The following is an 11,902-nucleotide window of genomic DNA, read 5'->3' as shown; positions in this document are numbered from 1 at the left end:
AAAACTTGAGCCATAAAATGAGCATTTTAGCACTGGCGCTTTCTTTTGTGCCTCGCAAAAAGAGCCTCCAAAGATTTTTTGTGTGCGAATATCAACTCCCCTTGTGGGGAAATACGCTACACCACTCTTTCAGAAAATCATCAACGCCTCATTTTTTCACCGAGACGGACAGGATCAGGCTTTGCATTTGTATTTCAAACAAAACACATTAATATGGAACAAAGCACGATTTGTATTAATAGTTAGCATATCAATTATCTGTTGCGAACAAAGAATCGCACCCTCTCCCAAATATCAACTCTATCAAAAAGTCGATGCACATTTCTTTGAATTGCAGCCCAGCACTAATCGGGGCACAAACAGAAAGCACTATAATAAATGTTTACAACGACAACACTTCCCCTTAGAGATAAACTACCAAAATTCCAAGGTCAGCGTACCAAGCTCTCTTCTTTAGCGAGCGCAAACTCAAAAGGGCACCGTGTACGGCAAGGCGTATATATCTGCATCGTGCAAGTGGCAAGCCCTGGGCCACAACAACGAGCTGCTGGAACAGGAAATATCGCTGCTGCATCTAACCTTCTTCTCTGGCTGTTTTTCTGCATGCTTACTTCCAAACAACCACCCCTCATCATCAATTTCAGTATGCTCACTAAGTCGGCTAGGAGGGGTCCAATTCTCTATCAAATCTGTGTACCGTTTAACAGCCCGTTTCAATTTCCTATGTCTTTTGGAGCCAGAATCAGTGTGCACAATTTCCTGAGACGTAACATCAGGTTGCTGGGAAGAATTCCCCCGAGCCAACCCTTGATCGGATCTAAGAGGGAGGCCATGAAGAATCAAGTCACTTCCCAGTGAAGTAGAGCATGATTTATCTGGATCAGCTCTTGCGTCTTTATGTTCAGCAGGAATGTCAGTCCTTCCAGAAGTGGAGCACAGCAGTTCATCACGATCTTTAGAATCATGCTGTATGTGCTTTTGAGAGGGCAATCGAATCCTCAAAATGTTGCCTAATTCATGATCAGTACGGAGTCAAACAACTGATAAGTGTCTTTTTTTCTTAACCTTTTTAAACCTTTTTTCCTATTAAAAAAAAAATTTGTGACACAAAAGATGCCAAAACTCACCTTGAACACGGGTTCCATTCAAAGGGGGGTCATGCCTCTTGCGCTTGTTGCTATTCTGAGTGCTATCGGATGAATAGCTCGGGTTTTGTGAACAGACTGGCTGCTCGTGTTCTTCTGTGATACTGCTCCTTTCCAATTGCTCAGAATCATCTTTTCTTTCTTTCTGGAGAAACCCGCCTTTGACATTTTCCCAACTTTCACCTCCACAGGCATCATGATCAAATTGACTTGCCTTGGTTTGCCTTGCTTTTTGTTCCTCTGCTTTCTTTTTCTCCTTCTTTTCCCTCTTCTTCTCTTTCTTCCTATCTGCCTTTGTCTTTTCCCACTCCTTCTGGAGCTTTAGAGCACCAGAACAACAAATTTAGACAGTGTGGGCTAGGCAAGACCAGAATGCAACATGACCAAAACGTGACCATAGATCGCCCATATAACACGAATTGTTCGTCATTAACTTTCACACAAAAGCAGGCCATACAATTCCTTGGATAGAGTAACATTCCACGTATGCTAATAAGCAGTACAATAGAAACATTTTTATAGAACTGGATATTGATCCTCTGCATTTGGCAGGAAAAAGCAAAGAACTCGCATTTCAGAAACCTATCAATTCTAATTTGAACAACCAAATGGGTAATGTCTCATAACTTAGTCACTTCAGAACTTCATAAAGTCATTGATGGAAAGTCACTTCAGAACGACATTGATGGAAAACCCAACAGGAAGAAAGAAATATTCAAAACTAAATCAATAAGCACACATTCATTTCGCCTTTTTCTCTAAGGATGGCCAAGAAAAAGCATTTCCAGCAAACTGCAATCTAGTAAGGTTGAAGTTCGTCCAGATGCAATAATGCACTTCCAAATATTAAAAACGTTCACAAAATCTGATCACTGGACAGAAGGCATTTTGGAAGAGATCAGAAAATATATTTTCAGTAATTAGAAGATCATGCTTCCAAAAAGCATTTTATGATATTTTCCCATTTCCAAAGAAAACCCAAATAAAACAATTTGTTAAAAATTTTAAAAGAGCAGAAGACCGTAAAACAATCGGAAGGATTGAGAAACATTAATTCAAAAACTTGTTATTAAATTTCAAGATTTCGCATTTCAATATTAAACAGGAGGAGGCCCCTAGGGCGACTAGCTCCAGCAGAAAACACACAAATTGCACCATACATGGTACTGAGTATGGCACTCAATTAGTACCACAGGTGAAACGCTCAGTACCACAAAAGTTACTGAAGAACTCATTCAGTCACCGAGCTCAGAAACTCGAACTATCACATGATAACCCATCATATCACATTCCCCTAACTTTTTATAACTCAACTAAGACACAGTTATTGTCTCGTGGCAATGGAACATTTCTTGCGTTAAAGATACATATGGATTATATCCAATTTTTAAGGTGTTTCAAGTATTTTCCCCAAGGCAATAGGAGGCAGAAAACAACTCCAAGTTGAGATGCCTCAGAATGAAACCCTCTCCAAACTTATCCACGCAATAATCCCTTCACAATTAAAACCTAACTGAAACTAAGTGGGACTAAACCTCAACATTATTCAAAATGATCACTGACTGACACATCAACTGAAACTAATTGGGACTAAACCTCACCATTATTCAAAATGATCTCATTAATTGACACATCAACCTCGAATCCAGTCCAAATCATTCTCCGTACAAGATTACTACTCATATCGTTCCTGAATCATCAAGTGCTAACAAAATATTTCCTGAAGCCAACTCATGTAGACTCTCAACTCAAGACCAGAACCACTTCTACTTTGGCCACGGTACATTCAAGACGTAAAAACTGTCGTCCTTGCTGTTGAGCATAATAGTCGAGGTCCTCACCTTAAGCATATACATATAAATGCAGACTGTCATGCAAAATCATTCCAAATTCACATTCACCCGGGTGCAATACAGATCCGAGGAAAAAGGGACATATTAAAAGGATCTTAACTGCAGACCCAAAATTTTCTTTTTTGGATGTCAGACCCAAAATTTTTTTTGTAATAAATAATAATTAATGACGGAAAAAATGTTTACTTCGCTATACACGGATTACGTTATTAAACATTCAAATGTTTTTTCACATGGAAGCCTTGTTCATGAATCGGTGTCAATCGACATCGAACACAAGCACAGCAAAAGCAGTAGCCGAGACAGAGAGAAGGAGCATTAAAGATACAAAATCACAAGTGCTCTGTTCAACAAACCTTAATCGATTCGATCAAGGCCTCATTGCCAGCTTTACTCAATATATACCCGGGAGGAGGGTACGGAAAGCACCTCGACATCCTCTGGATACAGAGCACTGTTTTCAATTTTCAAATCGGGATTTCCCAAGAATTGACCGATACAATCGTAACCCTAACTCAATAAATGGTTTTGCTATCCAAGAATCTCTTAACTGAGATTAAAATCGGACGAGATCCGCCAGATCTAGAGACTCAAGAAACCCTAGGGTTAGAGGGTTTCGTCGAATTGCAAAGAGAGGCTCTTAATTACCTAGAGCGAATAACAAAGGGCCTCCACACCCTTAGGCGCAGTATATATAGGCGTGGAAGAGACTGAGAGAGGCCGACTTCCACACGGCTTTTACTTGCTATATTTCCGTCTGATGCCCTTCGGTTTGTTGCAATTTACGTCTTGCCTTTTTCTGTGGCGGTGGTTGCCAGGAAAATTCTACTCCAACACGGATCTGAAAAGTTAAAAAATCAGTGCTGTCGTCTTTACAGCTTTGCATACGGTAGCCCTTCGGGCCTTGCTGGCTATTTAATGGTTTGGGCCCTTTGTCTGGATTTCGTGGGCAGCATAAGTGTTCTCTTCAGTCTTGCACTGAGTATTGACAAAACAGGACGACCCATTTTGATGCAGCCTGAACCTGTCATTTGTATTCTTTCTCAATTATCGTAGCGAATTTTTTTTTTGAATTACTTGCTAACATTTTTTTAACTGCCAATATTCTGTTCTCTCTCCACACTAGAAGCTTCGGAAGTTTATGAGAGAAATAAAAATAAAAATAAAAAGAAGATAGAACATGAGTTATGAGGAAAGAAGGCGTGTAATTTTTTTTATGCTGTTTGAGAGTTTATTCACTTTTCCAAATTTGATTGTTACATTTTTCAAGAAATTCTAATGGAAACAAAATCATAGGTGCATATTCTTTTTTAGGTGGAATCCTTTTTTATCTTTCTCACGTGTAGATTGTAAATGACTTTGTTCAAATTGAGCGCCTCGATGTTCAAACTTGTTTATTTATTTTTAAATTAAAGTGCACCGTACGTCACTAAACTAATCCGAAGTTCCATCCAACCCATTACCCATCACATCCTTTTTTGTTTCAATCAGCCCACTAAACTAAAGTCCTAAAACCCAAGTCAATCTGTCAATTTTCCTGATAATTTTGACTTGAATAATTTAAAGATTTTAAATAAAAATTTTCTTATTATGCTAACCAAAGTCAAACTTGAAATTTGGCGAATGCAAAATATTGTTCTTGTTTAGTTTGATTAATTAATGAATCCGTTTCAACAAATTCTAATTGATTTAAACTGAATTTAGACATAGAGCACCTTTGTCCACTTCTCAATCCTACCTGTGTGGCCTAGAAATAAACCAAGCTTGAAATTGAGCCAAACGAATATCGAGTAACTTTTTGTTTAACCCTATTTATGTGCCCAAGCTCTCCGACTACTCTTTTCATCTACTTTAAGTTTTTGTTAGCACTCATTTCTTTCGTATCCAATAATTATTAGGTTCCTCTCTGCTTATCTTCTCAAAGCGATGTGAATTTTGTATTTTTCCTTTTTCAATTTAGATTTTTTGAACATATTCATATCGCAATAGCACAAGTGTTTTTAAAAAAATTTCCATGAACTGCATCTTCCCCGAATAAAATATAGCTTATGATAGTTAATTGCAAAATTAGTCCACTTATCCCATTTTGTGTACTGTCCTCGTGGTTTTATTTATGCCCAACCATCCATCGTATTCCTACTTATTATTCAACAGATAAAAATTTGTATAAACACATATTTTTGGGCAAAACATTGCCATAAAGTATATTTAAAGCATAATTTGAGAGTTCATGAGATACATAAAATGAAGAAAACGCATAAGTTTTGAGAAAGGAATAAAAAATGAGTTACATTTCATTTTGTTTGTAAGTTTATGAAAGAAACATAATATATTATCAGAACGCTGCTTAACATCACACCAAGTTCTAACTTCGAATCTATAAGATGAGGTTTGCACACAAGGAAAAAAATTTAATAACACCAAAGACAATTCAATTGCTAGACCTCAGTTTTTTGTTCATTTAATTTCCTATTTATCGCTTATTCTCGAGAAAAAAAAGAAGAAGAAATTTGCAAAGGTTAGCTGTGCATGGTCAACGTGGTCTATATTTAACGAGGATATAAAATGATGTAAAGAAAAAGTTATAGTTAGTGATGTATGATAATACGGGAAAAATATATATATATATCACATGATTTATAAATAAACACTTAAACCAAGCCACTGTAAGTATTTGCCATTTTCCAAACCTAGAGATTCGTCATATAACAAATTGTATAAAAATGTTTTGTGAGTACAAATTCAGCTACTATCTCGAGCACACTTTGCAAAAAATTGTGCGTCCCAGCCCAAAACTTGTGCTTTAAAAGTCCAATAATTGACAACCACAAACTATTCGGCTTTGGGCTTCATCACTCACAGCTAAAAGTGCTCAGCACAGAATCACAGTATGTGCCAGCAAATCCAATAAGCACCGACTATAAAAGGGCCCAAGTTTCATTTTGCTAACGTGGCAAGAAATTTGGCCTTATTCTAGAGCCCTCGTGACAAGCCAGCAGCCACGAGCTCACCCCTGTAATGTGCAAAGTTGCCTCCATTTCATCCACCGCAGGAGTATTAGAGAGTAGGAAGCTTGGAACTTTCTGCTGCGGACTTGATAGAAATGAGGAGAATCGGTGGTCTGGTAGCCCTATGCCGAGCGGCGGAAGGCATCGCCACCTCTTCTACGGCCGGGAACGTCGTCTGCAACAGGATGTTACAGACTGCCTTGTACGGCACGACTAGCGCTTATTCAAGGCGTCATCACTGGTTCACAAATTCTAATAAGCTGGTTGAGCAGCCGGCGGCTCACACCGTTGCTGGAACTATGTTATTTTCCGTTGCAGCGTCGGCCGTTTCCGAAGACGTCCACGCTAAAGAACCAGTACAGCGGAAATTACGCCCCAACGACGTCGTCCTTTATCAGTATGAAGCTTGCCCTTTCTGCAATAAGGTCAAAGGTATCCTAATTGTTCGTTTATCCTCTCCTTTTATTTTTAATTTTTTTTGGTATTCATTGTTTACTTTATTTACTAACGAATAAGTTTGTGCTGGATTTCTGCAACTTATTTGTGTGAATTCAAATTAAATGATCAGTGCTTAATGGAACTAACTTGATTGCTTGAAAGTCGGAAAAATGATTTTCACCTCTGACGTACGGATATAAAGGTTTTTATGCGTATTTTTTCCTACCTCTTAGGAATTTGTGCATTAATTTTAACAGCTTATAATACAATAAAGTGGTACATGAAAAATTCTGAGTTTGGGTTGTATATCATATCTTTGAAATTAAATGCTAAAACGTTGACGGAAAACCATGAGGTAGGATTCTGAATCATGACTTAGCTGCTACGACGATGGTGGCTTTGGCCTTTGAGTTTGTGGACTTAGCATTGTTGGTTATTAAACGAATGGTACAACCAGATTTGTAAGAAAGTTTTCTATAATCAAGTTAGTCGAAGGAAAAGAAAGAGCTTTTCTATTATCGAGTTCCTATTTGGTTGTTACATATGCAGTTAAATAGCCCTGTGCTAATTATGGTGAAAGAAATAGCTGCGTCTTTTCTCATTACTGTCAGTTGGCAGCGCCGGGGCAGGGGCCAGGGTTGGGAGGAGGGAGGCACGAAATAGTGCTAAAATCATCAATTTTTTTTTCCTCGATTAGAGTTTTATTCAGCCTTACTTTGTCATGCTTGTTCTTTTGATTTAGTAAGTTGGTTCTCTTTTCCTTCGACTCTTTTCAGCGTTCCTGGATTACTATGACATTCCTTACAAAGTAGTGGAAGTCAATCCAATCAGCAAAAAGGAAATTAAGTGGTCTGGTTACAAAAAGGTGCCTATATTGATGGTAGATGGTGAACAGATGATTGACTCATCAGGTTAGAAATGCAACCCTCTTGGATTTAATAGGCCATTAACCCAAAAAAGTCTAGGAAACCTCTGAGGAAAAGGTGGATGAACTTATGAATTTCTTTTTTTTTTAATCTTTGTAGAGATAATTGATGAGTTATCTCAAAGAGTTGGTTCTAGGGCTCAAGGTGATAATCTCTCAGATGAAGCCGGTGAAGAGAATAAATGGCGTGGGTACGAATCTTTTGCTGTTGGTTCAAATTTCTTGATATTTCTCTTCATAAACTTTCAGCTATTAGTTCCTTAGCTTCATAACTAGATGTGGATGGTAAAAATATTTGTTGGTATTTTGATTTTCTGAAACAAGGTATATAGGTTGCCAAGACTATATGTCGTACTATGATGCGTAGTTTTCTCCTCATATAACTGCAAAAATAATTAGTGCTTGCACGTGTAGGTGGGTTGACAATCACTTGGTGCATGTCTTATCACCAAACATCTACCGCAGTAGATCAGAGGCCCTCGAGTCATTTGACTACATTACAAGTCATGGTAAGCTTTATGTTGATAGTAAACTTGTGTATATTTTCTCCCACAAATCTAGAGGAGGAAAAGGTTAAATTGTGTTTATACTACTACAACTTCAGAAGTAGAACAAGTAGGGCGCAGAAGTGAGTGCAGTGCAACGTGGTTTGTGTTGCTTTTGGATTATTTATTCTGGTTTAATTATGTTTGCTCTGCTTGATACCAGAAGTGGTATTTCTGTTGACTTGGAAGTTGAAATTTTCAATTATGCGTCCATTCAAGGTAATTTCAGCTTCACAGAGAGAATCATAGCAAGGTATGCTGGAGCTGCAGCCATGTATTTTGTGTCCAAAAAATTGAAGAAAAGACATAACATCACTGATGAAAGAGCTGCTTTGTATGATGCTGCGGAAACTTGGGTGGATGCTCTGAAAGGCCGAGATTTCCTAGGTTTTCTCCTATCCTCCCCTTAGTACCCAGAACTGAGACATTACTAACTTTGGTGGTGACGCTCTTCTCTGACTTTTCTCCTTTTGATAGGTGGATCCAAGCCAAACTTAGCTGATCTAGCAGTATTTGGTGTTTTAAGACCCATCCGCCATCTTCAGTCTGGTAAAGACATGGTAGAACACACACGAATAGGTGAATGGTATTCAAGGATGGAAGATGCTGTTGGAGCGTCGTGTCGTCTGGAGACACAGGGGGCTTGATTTTCCTGGGGCATGAGAATGGTCAATCTGAATTTGAATCTGAAACTACGAACATCATATGAGATTGAGTGCTAGGAATTTTCCAACGTTGTCTTGCAGTTTTGATAGGTAAAACCCAATGGAAATTGTCAGTGAGTTGTTTACTTATGGCGGCGTACGTGCTTGATCTGTCACTATGCTATATTGGTTATATGTTTCTTCTTCTTTCTGAAGATTTGTAAGCTAGGAAAGTTCTATTGCTGCTAGGCCGTCCTTGATTCAGTACAATGTACAAATGGAATTGCAAGCCCGGCCACTTAAAGTAGTTGCATACTATGACCAGTCCAATTAATTTGCACTTTCGATGACTTAGAATTGAAAACCCCCGGGATAATATTTATGTCCAGAGGTTGTCTTTTTTTTTTTTTTTGTTTTATCGACACAGGGGTGTCCGGGTCAATCCTTACGGGATCTGACTAATCTCCTGCGATCTGGACCGGCGCCCCAACCCGGGGTGTCCAGGTTGTCAATATGTAATTTGTAATTGGATCAGCGACAACTGAAATGCAATTACTATAATATTTTCTCTAATGCACCAAATGTGCTCCCTAAACGAGTCTGTCACAGAACGTTTTTAGAAAAGCGATCCTTTTAGCAAAATTTTGCTTGGCATCCCAATGTTTTGGGTTATTTTATTATATAAATTTGCTTATAGTAACTTCTAAAAATGTCACTGAGTTTTTAAAGTAAATACTCTACAATACTTGAAAACAACACATGCTTATTTTTCTCTTCCATCACCATTTTTTTTGTATTCATTTGGATTTTCGCCGTAGCCCATATGCTGATTGTCATCGCCGCCATTACCCCTTATTTTTTGGTTTTTTGTTTTTTTTTTGTTTCTTCTCTCCATCTCTCCTTCCCTTGTCTCCCTCTTTTCTCTTTCTCTCCTTTCACCGGTGCAAGTCGGCGGCGGTGGCACAGAGAAGAAAAAGAGAGGAAAGAAACAAAATATAAAGAAAAAAAAAGTTTTTTAGTTTCTCCATAAAATTTTTTTATAAATTATAAAGTAAATTGTTGTAAAATTTTATATAAACGCCTAAAAACACATTATCAAAGTGGGCCCAGAAATCATCCATAAAAGAGGAGTATAAAGAAGACGCAAAGGGAGGGAAGCAAAAGGCAATATTGCAAGTCTACTTTCAATAATTGGCTTAAAAAAAAGACTAAAAAAACGACCTTTTCCTTATATTTGGATTAAAGTAAATGAACAATGTTCTATCTGCGATATAATACAACTTTTTCCACACTTGTAACTCATAGACAACCGGCCAATGAATATATATACTAGTTTTACTAGATAGTAGTAATTATGTGTGTAGGTTTCATAAAACTTTATTTTAAGAGAGATTTTAAATCTTACATTTCATATGAAATTTCGAGGATAATTAGAATTACCTTTCATTTGAGAGGGATATAAGTACAGTTATAAATTCTCATTTTTAGAATAATTTATTTACCCCACTTGTTTCGCTCACATTTTCTCAACTAAATTTGCAGTAATCCACTTAATGTCTCTACATTATTCTCGTGAACATTATCCACCCAACAGAAAAAATTACATTAGATGGTATAATTTTGCCGTTGAAATCGTAGTGTCTGTTTTCAAAGCATACACCACAAGGGGACAGCCACAAGTTCTCTTCCTTTCAAGGCCTGGTAAACACAGCATACGCATTTTGATCATCATCACTCGTCGGTCAATTAGACCACAATCAAAGCTCAGAGTCCAAACAAGCCAAAAGCAGCGGTTCTCTTCTACCCAAATCAAGTTTCCACTTTTGAAGGGGAAAAAAAGGGGGAGAGAGGTCATGCATCTCCTCTAATCTAACAAGAACATGAACTTTCTTGCTTTTTACCTAACCCATTTCGTTTTCGTTCATTTTTCCAATTAGTCCTACAGTTTGAAAAATTCCACTTCAAGTTGGCTTTGCTTTCTCTAATAATATCCTTTGGAAGATGAGCTTGACATTACCCGTGTGTAGTTTACCAGACTGGCTTGTGAACTCTATTTTGGGGTTGGATGATGATGCTTATTTCCAAGATCAGCCACAACACCTAGACCATCATCAACTCGTTGATCAAAGCATCATTAATCAAGAAAAAGATTGCGAAATCCCTCAGTCAATGGCGTGCTCTGAATCTTTGGCCTCTGAGCTTGCAAAACAGAGGCTGGAAATGGACTGGTTACTGCAGTTGGAGGTAATAATGCAAAAAACGGAGACATGGGTTTTCTCATTTGCATCAGATAATCCATGTTTCCGCGTATTTACACGGAATAGATCAGCGTCACGCTTCTTCATAAGCAGTACCATCATTTATTTCTAGTTTTCTTCTCTTGCAAATGAGGGGATATTGATGATGGAAATCCTTTGATCAGATTTTTTTTTAATTTAATTTCCTTTAAATTTCTTGGTTTTTTCATCAAATGAATTTTGGTTATTGTGAAAATCACAGAATCAAAGGTTGAGGACAGTTGTGCAAGAAAAGGGAAGGCAACAGGCAGTTCTGCTACAGAGATATGAATCCAAGATTGTGAACTTAATGCACCAAAAAGACAAGGACTTGGAAATTGCAAGAAACAGAACCATGGAGCTGCAAAATTTACTGATAAGGGCAGAGGTCGAGGCCCATGAGTGGCAGAGAAAAGCAATGGACAATGAAGCTATGGTCATAGGCCTTAACAATAGGCTTGAGGTGGTCAGGGCCCTTGACGTAGAATCAGTTTGTGAATCTTCAAACGGGGAATGCAGAAACCGAGAAGATCAGGAGTTGAGAAAGTTGGCTTGTAAGCTGTGTAAAGCTCGAAGATTGTCCATTGTCTTTCTTCCTTGCAGGCATCTCTGCTCCTGCACAACTTGCGAATCACTTCTTGAGGTTTGTCCTACGTGCGAATCGGTAAAAGATAGCAGCATTGAAATCTTCCTGGACTAAAGCAGGAAAGTAGTGTACCAGCTTTTTTTGATGTTATTATGATGATCCCACCGGCTAGAAATGGTAGTTGTAGTACTAGTGATCTGTACGGCTTTTTGGCAGCCTTTTTTTTCGGGGATGGTATCTGTTTTGTTACAAAAAAATTTTTAGCTGTCAGTCAATTTACTACTACTACTTTCAATTCTACATGCAGTGATCCAGCTCCATTGTCCATGTCCATGTAGACATCATCGATATATGACGACGCGAGTACTTTGCTAAAGAATCTTTTGGGCTTGATTGAATTGTTACATTTAGAAATTTTTGTAAAAAAATAGATTGAAATAATTTGATGCGTGTAAAGTGAAAAAAGTTGATTAAAAAATATA

The 11,902-nt window shown here is 37.9% G+C and overlaps 3 protein-coding genes and 1 long non-coding RNA gene across 4 annotated transcripts; 3 read left to right on the top strand and 1 right to left on the bottom strand.

Annotated features, from left to right (window-relative positions):
* Positions 1-214: 214 nt before the first annotated feature.
* LOC140015300 (uncharacterized) lies at positions 215-3,579 on the bottom strand. The gene is made up of 3 exons (XM_072067382.1): positions 3,355-3,579; positions 1,128-1,464; positions 215-1,010 (listed from the first exon to the last, which is right to left on the bottom strand). Exons 1-3 carry the CDS (start codon positions 3,433-3,435, stop codon positions 469-471), a joined length of 960 nt encoding a protein of 319 aa, XP_071923483.1. The 5' UTR covers positions 3,436-3,579; the 3' UTR covers positions 215-468.
* Positions 3,580-5,960: 2,381 nt separating this feature from the next.
* Positions 5,961-8,898, top strand: LOC140015360 (uncharacterized). The gene is made up of 6 exons (XM_072067755.1): positions 5,961-6,438; positions 7,221-7,355; positions 7,470-7,560; positions 7,784-7,878; positions 8,134-8,301; positions 8,392-8,898. Exons 1-6 carry the CDS (start codon positions 6,102-6,104, stop codon positions 8,559-8,561), a joined length of 996 nt encoding a protein of 331 aa, XP_071923856.1. The 5' UTR covers positions 5,961-6,101; the 3' UTR covers positions 8,562-8,898.
* An 11-nt stretch (positions 8,899-8,909) lies between these two features.
* Positions 8,910-9,131, top strand: LOC140015361 (uncharacterized). Its single transcript, XR_011821986.1, has 2 exons — positions 8,910-8,949; positions 9,063-9,131. It is a non-coding gene; the product is annotated as an uncharacterized lncRNA (long non-coding RNA).
* A 1,084-nt stretch (positions 9,132-10,215) lies between these two features.
* On the top strand, positions 10,216-11,720 carry LOC113713044 (BOI-related E3 ubiquitin-protein ligase 1). The gene is made up of 2 exons (XM_027236751.2): positions 10,216-10,802; positions 11,058-11,720. The coding sequence occupies exons 1-2, from the start codon at positions 10,560-10,562 to the stop codon at positions 11,532-11,534; spliced, it is 720 nt and encodes a 239-aa protein (XP_027092552.1). The 5' UTR covers positions 10,216-10,559; the 3' UTR covers positions 11,535-11,720.
* Positions 11,721-11,902: the final 182 nt, after the last annotated feature.

The sequence above is a fragment of the Coffea arabica genome, chromosome 10e, assembly GCF_036785885.1.
Source record: "Coffea arabica cultivar ET-39 chromosome 10e, Coffea Arabica ET-39 HiFi, whole genome shotgun sequence".
Lineage (NCBI taxonomy): Eukaryota > Viridiplantae > Streptophyta > Magnoliopsida > Gentianales > Rubiaceae > Coffea > Coffea arabica.
Note: the sequence above shows the minus strand (reverse complement) of the source record. Positions and strands in the feature narration are given on the sequence as shown.

Bases quoted from the DNA above. Each gene is read 5' to 3' on its own strand.
- LOC140015300 (XM_072067382.1), bottom strand. From the start codon at position 3,435: ATGTCGAGGTGCTTTCCGTACCCTCCTCCCGGGTATATATTGAGTAAA. The intron at 1,465-3,354 runs GTTTGTTGAACA...GGTGCTCTAAAG, and splicing joins CCTTGATCGAATCGATTAAG to CTCCAGAAGGAGTGGGAAAA. The intron at 1,011-1,127 runs GTGAGTTTTGGC...ATCATGAATTAG, and splicing joins GAATGGAACCCGTGTTCAAG to GCAACATTTTGAGGATTCGA.
- LOC140015360 (XM_072067755.1), top strand. From the start codon at position 6,102: ATGAGGAGAATCGGTGGTCTGGTAGCCCTATGCCGAGCGGCGGAAGGC. The intron at 7,356-7,469 runs GTTAGAAATGCA...TAATCTTTGTAG, and splicing joins ACAGATGATTGACTCATCAG to AGATAATTGATGAGTTATCT. The intron at 7,561-7,783 runs GTACGAATCTTT...TTGCACGTGTAG, and splicing joins GAAGAGAATAAATGGCGTGG to GTGGGTTGACAATCACTTGG.
- LOC113713044 (XM_027236751.2), top strand. From the start codon at position 10,560: ATGAGCTTGACATTACCCGTGTGTAGTTTACCAGACTGGCTTGTGAAC. The intron at 10,803-11,057 runs GTAATAATGCAA...TGAAAATCACAG, and splicing joins ACTGGTTACTGCAGTTGGAG to AATCAAAGGTTGAGGACAGT.